Below are 19,187 nucleotides of genomic sequence, written 5' to 3' on the forward strand. Positions count from 1 at the left end.
AAAAAAAAAGTTAAAAAAAATACTGTGCTTCGAACTTCTTTTGAAAATAATTTAATTGATGATCTTTAAAAAAAAATTGTGGCACACCTAAGATCAGGGATTCTCAGACTTTTTAAACAGGGGGCCAGTTCACTGTCCCTCAGACCATTAGAGGGCCAGACTGCGGGCCCCAGGACAAGTCAGCTGCTAAGCAGGATAGGCAGTGGTGGCAAAAACACCTGTCGGGCTGGATAAATGTCCTAGGCGGGCCGCAGTTTGAGGACGCCTGCCTAAGATCCTCTCGGTGCATACTGGTGGAAAATCACTGCTCTATAGACTTTTGAACTCATCAGTTAAAAGAAGGGCACACTACAGATTGTTTTTTCTCTCAAGTGCAGTTGGAAATGTCCCTGTAAGATTTGTCTTCTGGTCTTACTCTTAATTCTGTATTCTTTCAGAGTTAATGAAACATTTTCATTATGGTGATATGCATATTTTATGATTTGTGGATGACTGCTTACAGCCAAGGCATTCATAAAGTTTGCAGTTTTTTTTTGGCTGGGGCTGGGTTTGAACTCGCCACCTCTGGTATATGGGGCCAGCGCCCCACTCCTTTGAGCCACAGGTGCTGCCCCATAAAGTTTGAAATAATGGAGTTGAGGCCTGGTGCCTATAGCTCAAGCGGCTAAGGTACCAGCCACATACACTGGAGCTGGTGGGTTCAAATCCAGCCCGGCCTGCCAAATAACAATGACAGCTATAACCAAAAATAGCCGGATGTGTGGCAGGCACCTTTAGTCCCAGCCACTTGGGAGACAAGAGGATCACTTAAGCCCAAGAGTTTGAGGTTGCTGTGAGCAGTGATGCTATAGCACTCTACCCAGGGTGATAGCTTGAGACTGTCTCAAAAAAAAAAAAAAAAAAAACATAATGGAGTTGAATTGATTTTTTGGTAAAGCAATCTAGTATCTCAAAGTTGTATTGGGCCTTTTCATCCTGACTTCATTACTTTCTTTGTTAGAAGTTCCAGAGTTATATTCTACCCATATTCGTGTGCACACATGCAAGACAGCATCTGTAAACCTGTAAGTTGACTTTTTATTGTAGAATCTGCTACTTCAAGGGGGTACCTACTAATAGCATAGTGTGAGAGATTTAGAGGAACTTGGCTAGGAAAATATTTTAAGAACATGAGCAAAATGGTCTATAAAATCTAAAGTCCTTTTCAACTACAAAATTCAGTAAAATTCCTGATTCAAATGGTGAGAACGTTCCAGTTGCCTACAGGAAATAGACTTTGGGAAGGTAATCAAAGATGTCCTTGCTATGCAGCAAGCAGCAGGAATTCCTTACTAAGACTTTGGGAAGGTAATCAAAGATGTCCTTGCTATGCAGCAAGCAGCAGGAATTCCTTACTAAGGCCTTACTAAGGGAAGGTAATCAAAGATGTCCTTGCTATGCAGCAAGCAGCAGGAATTCCTTACTAGCCCCTGGCTGAAAGACCAGATTCATTTGTTCTTAGAGCCTAGTGGACTGTAAGGCACATACTTCATTCTTATTTGAAACCAAAGTCAGCTTAGGACAGGAGAACAGTGGGCTATATGAGAAAGAAGAGTAAGTGTAAAGTTTAACTACAATATTAAAGAATCATTTCCTGCAATTTCTCTACTAGGAGTATATCCAAAAGACCAAGAATCACTTAGCAAAAAAGATATTTGCACCAGATTATTCGCAGCTCAGTTCGTAATAGCCAAGTCAGGGAAGAAGCCCAAGTTCCCCTCCACCCACAAATGGATTAATAATTTGTGGTATATGTATACCATGGAATACTATGCAGCCTTAAGAAAAGATGAAGCCTTTATCTCTTTTATGTTTACATGGAGGGATCTGGAACATATCCTCCTAAGTAAAGTTTCTCAAGAATGGAGGAAAAAGTAGTCAATGTGCTCAGTACTTCTGTGAAACCTACTTATATTTACTCACACTTTCTTGTAAAAAATAGAACACAACTATATAGTCTAGGATGATGGAGAGATATGGAATGGGAGGGGAAGGGAGGGGGAGGTTCGACAGAGGGAGGGTAAAAGGTGGGATTACACCTATGGAACATAACGGCAAGGGTACAAGTCAAATCTGCGAAATGTAGAACATAGATGTTTTGGCACAGTAATCGAGTAAATGAGGTGAAAGCTATGCTGATTGGCTTAATGTAACCACGTTAGATTGTATAAAAAAATTAGCACATTGTACCCCACATATGCATGAATGTATTCATGATCTATGTGTATTTGACTTAGTAAAAAAAAAAAATTAAGGGATCATTAAATGTGTCCCCTTTTGTCTATTAGCTTTGACAACTCACTTTTCATGGCCTTTCTAGCTAAAGGAGCAAAATTCTGATTGCTATTGATTTCTAAATCTGTGTGTATTTAATGTGTATTTTAGGGATCATGAGAAACTCCCCCTTTTTTCCTTGAAAGTTCTCTGAAAGAGATTAGTAAGTGAAATGCTTATTTCCAAATACCTTGTGCATGGAGGGAACCACATGAATGATTACCCAATGTCTTCATCTCTGGTGGGAGAATGTGGTGTACCTGATGGCTGCTAGGGAGGATGAATAGGTGGGGGAAATAGATTGACTTATAAATCAACCTAAAAGACAGGTATTGTGTTTTAAATGATTTGAGGGGCCTGATCTGCTAGCTTTCTGGGGACAGGAAAGGAAATCTGTTGCTCCCCTTTAACCTCCTGATCTGGTAAGATAGAAGGAAAGCTCCTTCCAATGCTTTCTGATCAACAGTGGCCTCTAGTTAAAAGTAGTCTTTATGGCAGTGGTTCTCAACCTTCCTAATGCGACCCTTTAATACAGTTCTTCATGTTGTGGTGACCCCCAACCATAAAATTATTATCTATCTTCATCTGGTTTAACCTGTACATGTTCCTTCTGTTAGTACTCGACCACTGAAATGATCTTGAGGCTGCCTATGGTGCAGGTGGCTGCCTAACCATAACAATAACCACCTGCAAGTGACTACTTGACACTGCTTTATGTCAAGTAGTCAAATTTTGGGGTAAAATTTCCTTAGCTCCTTCATTGTGTAAAGTTGAGACTCTACTAACTTGGAATATATGTTTATTTTGGGACAGGGACAGGTTAGGTCTTTGAAAGTATTGTATGTATTCAAGAAATAAGCAGTATTTAGAAAATAGTAGAGTGCTTGTTTAAATGGCCTAAAGTAATGAGCCCAAAAGCAATTTTATTAGGATCAACTTTGATTCTATAGGAACTTCTTCAGAGCTGGCAGTGAAGACAAGGAGCATGTTAGATAGCACAAACTTTGAAAATCTTTGGAAGTGACAAATTAGAACATACTTAAAAAATACCACTATGTAAGTCTTAATGCTCTTAAAGGCAGTGAAACTACATTTATTAAGTGTATTTTAAACTTTATGAATATAGTCTTCTTTCTCCTTTTAGTGAGCCAGGAAATAGCATAGCTTTATTTGCAGAAATAATTTTTAATACCAGAATAGTTTTGAGAATTCTTGTCTATTGGAACATTTAACATATTGGCATGTTTAGTAAACTTTTTTGAATGAATAAGCAGTTTAAAATGAGAAAGTTAAAATAGAAGAATGATGTCTGACTCTAATTGAGTCAAATCTATTTGAGAATAGATATAAAAGTATTACTAAAGTTATCTTACTGAAAGTGATACCTCTTCTGAGAAAAAATGAAAATATTCATTACATCAGGAGAAAAAAGTTTTCACTTTTTATGTTCTAATTTTTTTTTTCTGTCTAAGCCATTATATGTAAGTGACTAATAATCTTTTTAAAACATGGTAAAATTTTGTACTGTCTTACATGAAAGTAGGGTAAACATTTTTGGTTTGGTATATTGGAGGGCAATCAGGATCTTTTTTTTTTGAAGTTTTTTTGGCCGGGGGCTGGGTTTGAACCCACCACCTCTGGCATATGGGGCCAGCGGTGCCCTACTCCTTTGAGCCACAGGCGCTGCCCTGGCAATCAGGATCTTGCTGTGAACCTAATTCCAGAAATTCTCTGATGGAAAGGTTTTGACTTGTGAAGGTTGCAGAAGGACTAGGAAGGGCTACAACCAGCACCTGTATTTTGGATTAACTCAGGGTGGAGACAGGAGCACTTGTATATTTCTGTATAACAAGAGCAGGTGCCTCTCATTTCCTTGATAATCTCCAAAAAAAAAAAAAAAGAAAAAAAACGAGGTTGGTAATTAATTTTATCATGTAGAAGTCCTGTCATGCAATATGGAGCTTAGTCAAATGATGTGCCTGTTTTTCAAGTCTTTTTTTTGAGACAAAGTCTCAATCTGTGACCCTGGGTACAGTGCGATGGTGTCAAAGCTCACAGCAATTTCCAACTCTTGAGCTCAAGCCATCCTCTTGCCTCAGTTTTTTCTATTTTTAGTAGAGATGGGGTCTCACTTTTGCTCAGGCTAGTCTTGAACTCATGAGCTCAAGCAGTCCACCTGCCTCAGCCTCCCAGAGTGCTTGTTTTTCAAATCTTGACTGTGTATTGATTGCAAAGTTGCACACTAGAGATTGTATCAATTACAGTCCCATCAGCAGTATAAATTAGTGACAAGTAGATAAAACTTGAAAATAAATCAGGGGAACTTACTGCTTAAGGGAGTTTAGTGTCAAGCAAAGGAAATAACAGGACAGGTGAGGAAGGAAAGTAGGAACTGTAGAGTCAGAACTGTAGAATTGCAGTTCTGCCATTTTTGACCTTTGTTTGGCAAGTTGTTTGATGTCTCTGTTTCTGTTTCCTTCTCTGTGAAACTCAGCTATCTGGCCAGAGGTGGTATGAGAATTGTATAGTGCTCAATTTGCACCCCTTCCCAATTTATCTTTTTTTGTAAATTTTAATATCTTTTTTTTTTTCCTTGCCATTTTTGTCCAGGGCTGGGTTTGAACCTGCCACCTCCAGCATATTGAGCCGGTGCCCTACTCCTTTGAGCTAATACCTTTTTTTATTGCAAAAAGTTAAGCTTATAGTTGAGAGATCTCACCTAGTCCTGAGTAACATTTCTAATTGGACCACAGATGCTGACAAAGGCTCAAATGAACTTAAGTGTTAAATGTACTTAAATGTACTTAAATCTCTTTAATCTAAGGATTTATGGATCTTAAAGAAACCCCACTGTGACTGGATTCAGATTGATTTGTCCTGGAGCTTGCTGGGGAATCTGTTCCTCCTTAGCAGCTGAACTATAGCCTAGTCCTTGTACATCTGAGGACTCTTGTGGCTATGCCAGAAATAGATTATTTTGTCGCGTGCTATTCTCTGTCACACAGTTTAGAATAGAGATTCTGCTTTCCACCTAATACATCCTTCATATATCAAATCTTCCTTCTCAGCTTCCTTCCTCAGCTTCTGTAAAAGCTCAGAAAAACCTGGTGACATTTTGGAATCATGAATGGTAGTTGTAAAGTGCACAGGGATGATTTTTTTCCCCTTCGGATTTCCTTAGGAATAAGCCATTAAGATTTTGATGTTCACTGCTGTTTCTGAGGGCCACTAGGTCAAATATTTTTCTGGCACTTAGCATTTTAACACGTTTTAAACTGTAGGTATTTAAGATGGACTTAAAATTAATGCCTGGGCAAATAATTTTTTTTTTAATTTAAATTGTCAACTTATTATTTATAATTAAACAAATTACAGCATCACTTAAAATTAAACAAGGTGGTATTAAATTACTGCATGACTGTTACATGGGCATTGGAAAACAATTAGAAAATATGGATGGATAAAAAATTGTAAAAGAAAATTACCATTCATACCTCCACCAAAGATGATCAAGGAGTTCCATTTTAGTTTTTTGTTAGCTTCTAACAAATTTATAATTAAAAAATAATTAAAGTAGTGTTTAAGAAAAGTTTGGCTCCTGGTTTTGAGTCCTGATACTCTTACTATTTGGCAGTGTTTGAATCTCTAAAACTTGGCAGATAGTAAATTTCAGTTTGCCTTACTCTTCTCATTCTTTTTTTCTTCCCTGTTCTTCTCTTAACGTATATGCCAGCCTGAAAATAGAGTGTAGTGTAATACTATATTAAATAAGTATGTAATTCTAAAATACAATTGCTAGGAATTAACATGTAAACTTTCTTGGTTATATGTCACATGTTTATTGTCAAATTCTGTTATACAATGCCATCACAAGGAAAATAAAGTCTTTTTTACACATTAAGGTAATGGGGCCAATATTCAGTTCTTTAAAAGGCTGTAGAAGATGCCATTAAATTATCAGTTAATTTTTGGTCTACATGCAGTATTACGGTTCTTGGTTTTAGACAATGCAATTATTTTGGTGAGAGTTTGCGATTTCTTATAGGTTGCCATCAAATGTTTTGACCCCAAAAACTTAGGTTTTGAATTGTAGAAGACACTTCTACTAAAAGCTTTGCGGCCTTATATTCATTGCAAATATGGCTGCTTCTTGAAAAGCCCCAGTCTGAGAGATGAGACACAGTAGGATAATTTCTAATTTTAATGCTTGCTGTATTTGCCTTGAGGTGAGGATGATTTTCAACTAAAACTGACTAGGGACTGACTCTGTAGCTCTTCACCTCAGGTTTACAGAGCTGAAGGCATATGCTCCTCTTGAGCCCAGCTACTGTATGATTCTTCAGGACTCCATTCCCACTCCAGACAGGAGATTTCTAGAGGGAAGGGTGTCACTGCCAAATGGTTACCATGAATTAGATCTTTCATTTCACTCCTTCTGTATCTGGCACTCTCTCATTTTCATGGCACTCTTTGTTTTATATTCCATTAGTAGGGCATGGTGGAAGTTTTATGGGAAAAAAGACCCCTGCTGAACATTGAAGTTTGTTAGTGCTGATCCTTGTGTCTACTTTTTGTAGCCAAGCTGAAGCAAATTTGCACTGATTGTTCAGAAAAAAATGAGATGCTGTCTTGTAGGTTCTCTAACATACTTATCTTATCTTCAAACCATGCTTTGCTCTAGCTGCCAAGGGTCATTCCTCAGCTTAAAACAGTGTAATAACTGTCTTATTATTGTCTCTAGCAGTGATTTGAATATTAAAGTTTTTGATGTCTTACTTAAAGTAATTTAAAAGACTCTCAAACACTCTTATTAGTCATTGACGAAATCTATAGTATCTATAAAAACATCCATGGTTTGGTTCTGTTTACTTTCAACTTTTGTCATTGGATTACTGTTGAACACACTTCTTGTTTATGGCAAATATTTCCCATTTGTTCTAGAAAACATGGGATCCTTCTTTGATGCTGAGTTGGCTTTGGCTTTGGCTTCACCGTTTACCTCTTAGTCTAAGAATCTCATCTCCACCCCCGCCTGTGTGTTATGTGACCTGTTTTTATTTTTCTCCAGTAGATATTGTGGAAGCAATTATTTATCCTGAATTGCAGGGAAAAAAATTTTTATATGATGTAAAATTGGGCAGCATATCTGGGAGGGACTAGCCAACTACCAGTGATTTAAGAGCCATTGTCTTATAGGGCAAAGTCCCCAAATTAATAGAATGGTACAAAAGAGATGTCTATGATTTTGCCTCTCCCTATCTCTCTAAGTTTTCCTCATCTCACACTTAAAGATTTCAATGCTAATGTAATTTCAGGTACTTGCATAGGACCTGTCATTTCTTAGCTCTTTGGCTTTGTTTATGCTATTTATTCTGCCTGAAATGTTTTTCTCTTTTCCCTCTGGCTGCCTCCTACTTACCCTTCAGAACTTAGGTCAAGAATTTCCTCCTTTGGGTGGTGTAAGTCTGTGTGTATGTATGTTTATGCTGCACATTCTCAAGATTCTCTCCTATGAATTTGGAAGTTAGAATGTTTTAATTACTTTTCTATTTGCAGGTATAAGATCAGTTAAATTTTTTGTTGAATGGAACATTGTATTTAAGCCGCTGAACTTGATTATCTCAAGCACAATGATAGGAGTTTAGAAGAGGCTGGTAATGATTCTGCAGGAAGTGGTTTAAAGAAAAAAGATTTGGGGTGGGGCAATGGAAAACCTATAATAAGGCAGATTTCTGAATCTGAGGTTATAACATTAGAGAGCTGATTAGCATAAAATACCTCTTTGGGGAACTTTTTGAAAGAATTGCCTCTTTGAGAAGGAATCAGGGCAGGAGATTCAAAACAATCCCATCTAAAAGTAGAGTGAAGTTAGCTTTTGTGAGTTCTTCAGGGAGCCAATCAGGAGACAAGGTGCCTGCAGCCACTTTTCCCTTTTGATTTGTGGTTCCTATGGCAATAGGAAGAAAGCCTCGGACATTTCTCTCCTACCGCTTTTAATACACTTTTTGCTTTTGAAATATGCCAGAAGCTATTTTTCTTGTCTTTACAGACTTAAAGTGTTTCTCAACATACTGGCCCTCATTTTGGTTTTTGATTATACGGTGGATATGGTAAAAATAATAAAACGGTATCAGCTTCCTTGGCTAATGTTATTTTCTTTGACTATAAAACCTGCAAACATACAATCTAATTGAGTAATTGTTAATATCAGAACCCAGTATGAATCATTTCTTATTCTTTATGAATAGTCACAAATTATAGTACTGGTTATTATAGGTAGCTAAGTATGCAATTAGACACGTCTTGGAGATTTTCTCCCCTTCAAAGTCATCTTTTAAATATCTCCACTGTGATTCTCCTGGGTTTTTCTTGGCTCAAGGCTGAAGTCTCAGAAGGAAAAGAGGCTTAGTTTGTATTGTTGTTAGCTTAACAAGTAGGTCAATAAGTATTTATTAAAATTTGTAAATACCGATAGTATCAGGATAAGTTCATTAGACACATTTTAGCCATGAGATAATGTTCCAAAAGCTCAAATAAATTACTGTTTGCTTAGAAAAAAAGGAAAAAGCAAAAGAGAGATGGTAGTCTATCCTGTGAATACAGCTAATGTGAAGAAATGAAATCTTTTCATTATTCAGTTAAAGAATGATGGATAGACTTGGTGCCTGTGGCTCAAGTGGCTAAGGCGCCAGCCACATACACCTTAGGTGGCGGGTTCAAATCCAGCCTGGGCCCACCAAACAACAATGACGGCTGTAACAAAAAAAAAAAAAAAATAGCCAGGAGTTGTGGCGGGTGCGTGTGGTCCCAGCTACTTGGGAGGCGGAGGCAGGGGACTAGCTTGAGCCCAGGAGTTGGAGGTTGCTGTGAGCTGTGATGCTACAGCACTCTACTCAGGGTGACAGCTTGAGGCTCTGTCTCCAAAAAAAAAAAAAAAGAATAATGGATAATACTTATTCCAAGAATGATCAACATGAGTTTCTAACCAAGTCCCTAAATTTAAAGTTGGAAGCTTCAAGAATTACTGTTGTGACCGTAGCTAGATGTTAATGCTTCTAGGTTGATAAATATGGAACTTTTATTTTTATCCATTATTTTCAAATTGAATCAGTGTCCTTCTGATCCATTAGACCTAAGAGGAACCTTGCTTACGATAGCAGGTTCAGATTTTCTTGTTAAAAGGTGGATGTATTAGCTAGAGTGACATTTTCTGTTGAGTAAAGACTTTTTCTGCAATGTAGTTTACTTAGCTACAAGGTAACTCAGTATGAAAGTAGGCAGTTCTTGCGACTTCTAATCACCATTGTCCTTACCCTTATCAAATGGATAACACTGGTCTTGATACTTGAAAGAACCAGTCCTGGAATAATCTGAGAGTTGAGACCTCTGATTGATAGATGTTGGCAGTTGCATCACACACCTGCTTGGATGATGCCTAGGCTGAAGCTATCTCTATATTCTATTCTGAAGCAAATGTAATATTATGAGGTATGGAATATATTGAAAAGTGACTCTTGCCCTAGACTTGGGTTGAAATCTCCACCGAACCTAGCACTGCGTGACTTTTGGATAACTAAATTACTTTATTCCTTTGAACCTGTGTTTCTTCTAATGAATTCTGGGGGAAAGTAATGCCTATTGTGAAAATAGATGCAATATCCTTTATCGTGAATTGGCACATAATAGACCCTCAGTAAATACTGGCATCATTCTTTATACCCCACAATATATATTATAGACATGAGAAAGATAAATTCTTAGAAATCAAACTCTCAGTAGGTCCTTTTCCTGAATATATAAGTTCAATATCAAATTCTTAAAAAGTTTTAAAATATCAGACTTGTAATAAATGGTTAATATTTTGAAACTGAGTTCACGGAAAATTTTCTTTGTATCATGTCCCATATTTTTGTAAGTATTGATTAGATCATAGATGGTTTAAAAAAAAACCCGTGGGAAGGGCATTATAGTAAACTCCCCATTATTTAGAATTTAAGCAACCAGCATGCAACCTGCCCAACCACCCAAAATCAGAGTTTAAATTTGGTGTGCCAGGCTCTGAGTAAGCGGATGCTTTGCACATGATTCCTGTGGCTATCATGTGTTCTGTTTTAAGTATATATGTTACTTGACGTTAAAAAATACAGTAGTAGATAAGTTGAAAAGTGTATTGACCCCCATTTACCTAAAATTGTACACTACATAAACAGCAAAAACTGTGTTAAAGTAAGCAAAGTTTGTCTTTGTTTGTGTTAATTTGCTTTCATTCATTCATTCATTCATTTATTTTAGAGATATAGTCTCACTCTGTCACCCTGGGTAGAGTCCTGTGACATCATAGCTCACAGCAACCTCAAACTCTCTTAGGCTCAAGTGATCCTCCTGCCTCAGCCCTCCTGAGTGGCTAGGACTATAGGCACTGGCCATGAGTGATACTTGCCTAGTTTTTTCCTATTTTTAGTAGAGATGGGATCTCGCTCTTGCTCAGGCTCGTCTGAAATTCCTGAGCTCAAACAGTCCACCCGCCTCAGCCTCCCAGAGTGCTGAGACTACAGGTGTGAGCCACTACACCTGGCCAAGTTAGGCCTATTTTTATAGTAACTCTCAAGCAACCAGCAACAACATTTATCTGGAATTTACCAATCCTGATGGCTGCCAATTGATGGGGAGATTACTGTATTTTTCTTCTTTAGGCTTCATCTCTTCACTTCTAATATAAAATCAGGGGCTGGAAGTTAAACTAACAGTCTTTAAATTCCTTCTAGTTCTCATAGTCAATGATGTTTTTATTTATTGAATGTGAAAAAATGCCCTCAAAAAAAGTTTTAGATTCCAAGTTATTAACAATTTGATTAGTATCTTATGCTTTCATGGTTTTTACTCTTTGAGGCAAATAGTATTAAACCTTATAGAGGGAAGTTGACTTTTTATGGAATAAATGAAAATTCATGTATAGATGAACTTTGGTATTAATTTGGTTTTAGTTAATGAATCCAGGTATAATTCTTAAACTCTGTTCTTTGTCTATCCCCTCCTGATGTGTGCTGATGTAAGAATTCTTTTTATTAGGAATGTGCAAGAATATCTCTGCTTACAGAGAATTTGCTGTAGAGGAAAGAAAACCAGGTTGCTTAGGCTCAGATAGGGTTAATTTCGAGTTCAAATTCTGCCATCAGTTACTCCTTATTCCCTTATGCCTTGGACAAGTTGCAGTTTTAACAAATCAAGCTTTCCTTTCCTGATCCTTGGTTTGCTCATTTGTAAAATGGAGTAATACCTGTCTTACAAGGGTTATTGTGAGAGTTTATTATGTCACTTGATAAATGGCAGCTACTTTTATCATATTATACAAACTTTTATTCAGCATCTTATCTATAGTTGGCCTTCTGTGATAACAAAGTGTGTATGCCTGGAGTGTCAGTGATACATCGCTGGTGTATTGGCTATGGGAAGCCTTAGAATAAAGGCACAACTTGGAAGTGTGGCATTTTTATTGTCACTAGAAGGCTGCTGAGTTTTTATTCTGTTTTATTCCTTTGATTTTGTATTTTTTAATTAATCTCAGTATTCCTTATAGGTGAAATGTAACTAGTAAGTGGCAGACACTGGAAAGCTGGAGAGGAGCCCGGGTCTATCTGATTTCAAGCAAAACTATCTTTGTCTATATGACACTTGGAGTGATAATAGAATATATCCAACAAACCAGAACAGTTTTTCACTTTAAAGAGTGAAAGTTAAAGTTATGCTGGGACATTAAGTGTAAACCAGGACTGTCTCCAGCAAATGAGGATATTTGGCAATTTTAGCTATAGCTACGATGAACATGTTTATAAGCTGGGGTTTAAGTCTTCTTAATGTTTTGGGTGAACCCAAACACCTTCAGCCAGTCTTCCTCCCTTCCTATCTTCCTTCTGTCTTCCCTCTTTCCCTCCTTCCCTCCCTCCCTCCCTTCCTTCCTTCCTTCCTTTTTTTTTTTTTTTTTGAGACAGAGCCTCATAGCTCACAGCAACCTCAAACCTTGGGATTGAGCAATCCTTTTGCCTCAGCCTACAAAATAGTACTACTAGTGCCCATCACAGTGCCCACCTAGATTTTTAGATTTTTAGTAGAGATGGGGGTCTCAGTCTTGCCTTGCTCAGGCTGGTCTCGAGCTCCTGAGCTCATGCAATCCACCTGCCTTGGTCTCTGACAGTGCTAGGATTATAGGTGAGCCACAGCACCCAGCCCCACCTTCAGTTTTTTTGCATTATTATGATATTGAGTGTTATGATTCATTATTATGAATCATTATCATGATTATTGATTTTGTCATAGTAAGGTAATTGACCTTAGATCTGAAAAACGATGTATTGAATCTATAATCTAATGGTTGGTTATTAAGTATTAGCCATAATACATATGCGATCCTTCCACCTCAGCCTCCCACTAGGGAGCCACCCCACCTCTGAGGAATCATCTCCTCCCGTTATAAGCAGAAATTTGGGGGTTTTTTTGTTTTGTTTTTATTTTTTTTTTTGGAGTTTTTGGCCAGGGCTAGGTTTGAACCTGCCACCTCTGGGAAATGAGGCCGGCGCCCTACTCGTTTGAGCCACTGCCCTTTTTTTTTTTTTTTTTTTTTAAAAAAAGACAGATCCTCACTATGTTGCTCTGGGTAGAGTGCAATGACATCACAGCTCACAGCAACCGCCAACTCTTGGGCTTAAGCAGTTCTCTTGCCTCACCCTCCCAAGTAGCTGGGACTATAGGCTTCCACCACAATGCCTGGCTGTTATTTTATTGTAATTGTCATTCTTGTTTGACAGACCCAGGCTGGGTTTGAACCCGCCAATCCCAGTGTATGTGGCCAGTGCCGTAGCTGCTGAGCTACAGGCACCGAGCCAGAAATATGGAGCTTTTAAAGGGAGTTTTTAATTTGGAGCTATTGGTGTGTAACTGTATGGTTGGTGGTTCTGTTCTACAGGTGAGGATGATCCCATGACTTTGCTCAAATAGTTCTGTTGAATGTCTCCTGTGTTTTAAGATAGGAGAAAACAAAGAACAAAGGATACTGGTCTGGCACTCAGATTACAGGCCTCAGGCAGGGATATAGGTTTTAATTCCCTGTAAAGAGTGGGGGAGGGTTTAAAGAGACACCTTGTAGTACATTCTTCCCTTTTTCCTCTGTTCCCACTGTCAGTTTTACCCTTCCATATCTATAGGAAGAGGGGTAATGTAGTCATCAAGCTCCTTCCTGCTGGTTGGGGTGATGTTTTAGATGGAAGGTTTTTACTTTTTGCCATTGCTCTTTCTGGTTTGTAAAAAATGCAGCAGATTGCCGGGTGAAAAGGGGCTTAAACAAAAACTACAATCATGAGGATTGACAATGCCTGATTAATTTTTTCTATTATAGGCAGAGACAGGGTCTCACTGTTTCTCAGGCTGTTCTCCAACTCCTGAGCTTAAGCTATCGTCCTCCCTTCCCCTTCTCCAGTGCCAAGATTACAGGTGTGAGCCATAGCACCCAGCCCCCAAACCAGCAGGCTTTTAAACAAGGATGCAAAAGGGTAAATGAAATAAACATTTTAATTCTTAGCCAAGTCAAACGAACTTTGTAAACTAAATCCAAAGTAAAAATCATGACAGGCTATGGTTTTTTTCTTTGGGAAGGCAAAGATGTGGATAACATTGACAATCAGATGTGTTTTTAATTAGCTTTTTTATTGCCTGTATCTCTCAGTCTATCACTCATCTTTCTTCTTCCTTTTGCCTTATTCTCTAGGTCTCCTGTGATTTTACTCTAGGGAAGTACAAAAGTGTATTCACATGATAAAAGTTGGGATGATCAAAGTTTTTATAATAGAGGCATTGTAGTCTTTTGGAAAGAATATGGGTTTAGGTAGTAGACAAACCAAAGTTTGAAATTCTGGCTCTCCCCTCCTTTGCTGTGTGTCCTTATGCAAATCACTTAACCTCTGAGCCTCAGTTTCCTTACAGTGATTTGAGGATTGGAGAACACAAAGTGTCCAGCAAATAGCAGGTTATTAAGCAATGATGGCAATTATAGTTATGTGACATAGACCAGAAACTGTTCCATTGTTGAAATTATAGTCACAATCTTACCACTAATCTTTTTTTTGTACCTCAGTGTTCCCAGTTCCCTTTAGTGGGTTTTCATTTAAAATTCTCTCTTTCGCTCTTGATTCTGTTCACTATGTCCTAAGAAACTAGTGGTTGGCAGCATAAAGCTCCTTTCCACAGGACAGAAAGTGGGCCCTCTCCCAAAGTTGCAATAAGCTGTCTAGGACCTTCCCTAACCTCCACACTGCCAAGGGTGTACCCCCCGCCCCGACTAACATTTAAGTTGCCTGTGTGAAGGAGTGATTTGTTGCGGCCTCTAACTGCTTCTTCTCTTCCTTCCTTTTTGTCATCCTGCAGTGTTCTGTGCCCAGGTCTTTGTGGCTAGGCTGCGCCAACCTGGTAGAGAGCATGTGCGCACTGAGTTGCCTGCAGAGCATGCCCAGTGTCAGATGTCTCCAGGTGCCTCTCTTCTTTCTTGTTGTAAATGTGTTTTTACGTATGCCATGAACATTTGTTGAAACTTGCAGTAGTGTGTTTAATCCAATGTTAAGTCTGCTAAATGTTCTGTGTAACCCTCTGCTTTCCTCCAGCCTGGGTGCCTCACATGGAGGAGTTAGTACCAAGAGGGGCCCTTCTGAGCAAATGGGTCTTTGCCTGGGCCCTATCCTGCTCCCCTTTTCTGCTCCTGCTTTTTATTCTTTCCCCCTCACCTTGAGATTGTGATTCTCATGTATAAGAGTTATGCATGTGCCAAAAAAAAAAAAAAGCCCTGACATTTTCTATTTTGCTATCTTTAATAGTTCTTTGTTGAGTTGGAAGGGTTTCATAATTAAAGTGGTGATTTTTCTATTTTGAAACTCATCCTTTTGACTTGCTTTCTCTCCCCCCTTCAAATAAGGAGGGTGGAAGGAATTACTACTAGTATAAAGCCTCAAATTGAAGTTTTTAAAGCTCACAGCTTTATGCTGCCTTTAACTTGTCAGTTTGGGCCACCTCCCAAAGGCCAGATCTGACATGAGTCTCTAGTGTCCACCCAGTTTTCCAGGCCGAGGCCGGCAGAGAATTCCACAGATAAAAGTAAACTTTTGGGGGGTGGGATGGGAAGGGATTGCTCAGGATTAAATTGTTAGCAGGAGTGCAGTTGGTGACCCTCTCTTGCTGGGGTGGCTTCTAAGAGAGCCCGGGCAGAAAACATTGTAGCTTTATTTGTGAAGCTCTGTTTAGACAAAACTAGTGTTTTATTAACTATGGTTTCAAAAGCAGTATTCAGTTTTCATCACTGCATTTTCCAGACAGTCTGATATGTCTTTACAAAGCAATATTAAATTCCTGGCGTCCTGTTGAGACTGCTCTGTGTTAGGAAAACAGTATAAAATTAGGAAATGAGTTAGAGCAGCGGTCCCCAACCTTTTTGGCACCAGGGACCGTTTTCATGGAAGACAATTTTTCCATGAACTGGGGGTGGTGGGGGATGGATTCTGGATGATTCAAGTGCATTTCATTTATCATGCACTTTCTTCCTATTATTATTATGTTGCAATATATAATAAAATAATTATATAACTCACAATAATACAGAATCAGTAGGAGTCCTGGGCTTGTTTTCCTGCAACTTAGACGGTCTCACTGCTAGCATCACAGCCTTAGCTCAACCTCAGAGCCTCAGGTGTTAAGATTCTCACAAGGAGTACGCAACCTAGATCCTTCGCATGCTCAGTTTACTGTTGGGCTTGTGCTCCTTTGAGAATCTAATTCCACTGGCTGATCTGACAGGAGGTAGAGGTCAGGCGGTGATGTGAGTGATGGGGAGTGCTTATAAATACAGACAAAGATTCACTGGATCACCTCCTGCTGTGTGGTCCTCTTCTTAATAGGCCTTGTCTGACATGTCCATGGCCCGGGGTTTGGGGACCGCACAGTTAGAGGGATATTATGATGGCATGAGTGACTTTACTATTCTCAACGTTATCTTTCTATTCATGTTTATAGTCATTAAGTGGAGCAAGGGAGCCAGGAAGGAGGAAAATTATTTTCCATATCTGGTTTAGGCATTTTGTATACTTATTGGCAAACATTCTGAGTAGCTTTGGTGTGGTTATTGATTCAAACTGCTTTCTTTAGAATATTGTACTGGGACTTCACTACCACAGTTAACTGGAGAGTATATTCACTATAAAGCCCAGTTGTCTTTATATTTATATATATGTAAACATGGGTTGAAAGTCTTAGAATTATGGTTGTTTCAACGAGGCGCCAATGTGATGAATATATGTTTATGTTTGGAAAAGTGGCTTCCCTGCATGCAGTCTAACTTTAACAAAAATGTTCTTGAAATGGCAGACATTATCGCATATTGCATGTGCTCTCCTTTGTGCTACATAATGGATATTGGATTATAATAATAGTGTATAGCTTTGTCTCTTTTTCCTGGAAAAAAGAAAAGTTATAGTTCCTTTTTAGTGGGCTTACACAGTTTTTTTCTAGAACTGGAAATTTAAGTAGGGAAGAATTGTAGTTAATGAGATCCTAAAGTACAGATTCTTTTTAATGCATTTGGTTAAAAGTAATTGACCAAGGGAAGCCGTCATTCAATATATTTTAATAATGGTACTGTGAGTTCTCTGAAGGTGGGCATGGAGGAGAAAGTATGGGTTCCTACTTTGTTGGGAATCCAAATTAGTTGATAGTTCTTTGACTCAATCTCTCTCTTAGTGAAAGTCACTTTGAGTAAAAAATGGAAACTTTGCCCTTGATTGGATTATATTTCAGTTAGTGGAGCAATATTATCTTTAGAGGTGTGTAGGGTATTTTGTTTACTTACGTTTTAAATTTTGCTAGTGTATAATTGAGGGTATGTGGCACAGTAAAGTGAAATAAAATGAAGTACTTAGCGGATGGTAATTAATAAATTGTTACTCTGGCTTGTTCCACATGTTGAATGGAAAGTTAACATGTATTAATAAACCTGGAAGACTTTCTCTTCACTTATTTTAATTATTTATATATATATTTTTTTCTTTCTTTCTTTTTTTTTTTTTTTCAGTTTTTGGCCAGGGCTGGGTTTGGGGCCAGCGTTCTACTCCTTTGAGCCACAGGCACTGCCCTATTTTAATTATTATTTTGACACCAGTGTTCCTCCTCTCTGTCTCTTAGCAGTGCTAAAATTTAGTCCCCTGATTCAGTTTGGGCTTTCAAAGAATGCCTTTTGCCTATATGCTGCAGTCAGAGATATCCAACCTATTTTCTTTTTTGCTGCACATTGGAAGAATTGGATTGTCTTGGGCCAACAGTAAATACACATACAATAATGAAAGCTGATTAGCAAAAAAAAAAAAAGTTCTGTGCATACTTTTCATGGTATCTGACACCACAGTTAAGCAAAAATTGTCCTCACAAGTCTGCATGCAGCCTGCCCACAGGTTGGACACCCCTGTTTGGCTTATCACAAAGATGATTCTCCTTTGACATTGCACACCTTTCAGCAAACCCTGAGAAGAGAAGGAACAGCCTACCTGAAGAAGACAGAACCTAGTTAACTTTAACAAAAATGTTCTTGAAATGGTCTCTGGAGTTCCATAAAAGGGTCTCTGGAGTTCCATAAAAGGTTCTGCTTGGTCTCTGGAGTTCTAGAAAAGGGTCCTGCTTAAAACTGTCACACTAGACCCCCTTGATGGTTACAACTTTAATTAGTTGATCAGTCTATATAGTTGAGTTAGTGTACCTTTTTGGAAAAGCAGGGGTAAAGATAGGAGTTGTCCATAGGCATAATTTAGTCACTGCTGTTTCTGAAAAGGGAAATCAGAGACTTAAAAATTATTCACCACCAACTATACTTGGTGTTTCACATACAGCAGCTTTGTGACAGCCCTGTGAGGTGGGTGCTATCATCTCCAGTTTTCTGATGGGTAAACTGAGTCTAAGGTGATGTATGATATTTGACCCAAGCTAATATATTTCTAACTATGGAGTGGTGGAACTGATACATGAACCCTACATTTGCCTGATTCCCAAACTAGTTTTCCTTCTTCACTGGAATGCTACTTTTACATCTTACTTTTATTTTTAGAAACTTTACTGATTTTATTTATTTGAAAATAAAAAAAGAAAACTAAAGAAAATCTAAATAAATTTTATTTATTTATTTTTAGAAACTTTACTGATTTTATTTATTTGAAAATAAAAAAAGAAAAACCTTCAAATTCTGTAGGAAAAAAAAAATGGCATTCTGTTTGCTAAAATGAACCCTCCTGAATCTTAAAGCTAGTGAGGTTCCTGAATGAACTTCCTACAAAATTAATTCTGTGAATATTTACTGAGCAATTGGTATGTACCTCTACTGGTACTGGACATACAAAGATGAACAATGCAGACTTGTTCCCTGCTCTCAAGGAACCCACTGTGGTAACCAGACCTGTGAATGAAAATTTGGACTGAACCACAAAGGCCAAGAAGAGCAAGTGTGTGAGTGTGTATATTAAAACTCTGAAGTTAGACAAACCTATATGTGATTTCAAAACAGTGTGAACCAGTTTGAGTCAGGACTAACCCTCTTACATGTTTTAGAATAGTATCTGGATATTTCTGAACCAAGCAGAACTGAATCATTATTTCATTTGTCTCAGATATCCAGATTTGACCAGTTAATTGTTACATCAGATAATCAAGAGTTCAAACCACATACAGTTTTGATTTGCTGTACAATTGAAACATATTTCCCTTAGCTAACATAACCAGGGCTCCTGTGGCACAAGAATGATACTGTTGTTAATAATATAATTAATTTGTTTCCCACCTAATCTTTTTTTTTTTTTTTTTTT

The 19,187-nt window shown here is 38.1% G+C and overlaps 1 protein-coding gene across 5 annotated transcripts in view; it reads left to right on the top strand.

Annotated features, from left to right (window-relative positions):
• Window positions 1-19,187, top strand: part of FBXW11 (F-box and WD repeat domain containing 11) — a 134,876-nt gene that overhangs the window by 30,890 nt on the left and 84,799 nt on the right. Inside the window, exon 3 of one of the 5 annotated variants that reach the window (XM_023515254.1) lies at window positions 1,001-1,064. The exons of 3 other annotated variants lie outside the window; for them this stretch is intronic. In XM_023515254.1, the coding sequence (XP_023371022.1) occupies window positions 1,041-1,064 (24 nt within the window). In that variant the 5' untranslated portion in view covers window positions 1,001-1,040. Of the gene's footprint in view, window positions 1-1,000; window positions 1,065-14,733; window positions 14,830-19,187 lie in introns of those variants that run through there. One more of the 5 variants, XM_023515248.1, reaches the window with a different exon arrangement.

Source organism: Otolemur garnettii, unplaced genomic scaffold, assembly GCF_000181295.1.
Source record: "Otolemur garnettii isolate 467f Iridium unplaced genomic scaffold, OtoGar3 scaffold00003, whole genome shotgun sequence".
Lineage (NCBI taxonomy): Eukaryota > Metazoa > Chordata > Mammalia > Primates > Galagidae > Otolemur > Otolemur garnettii.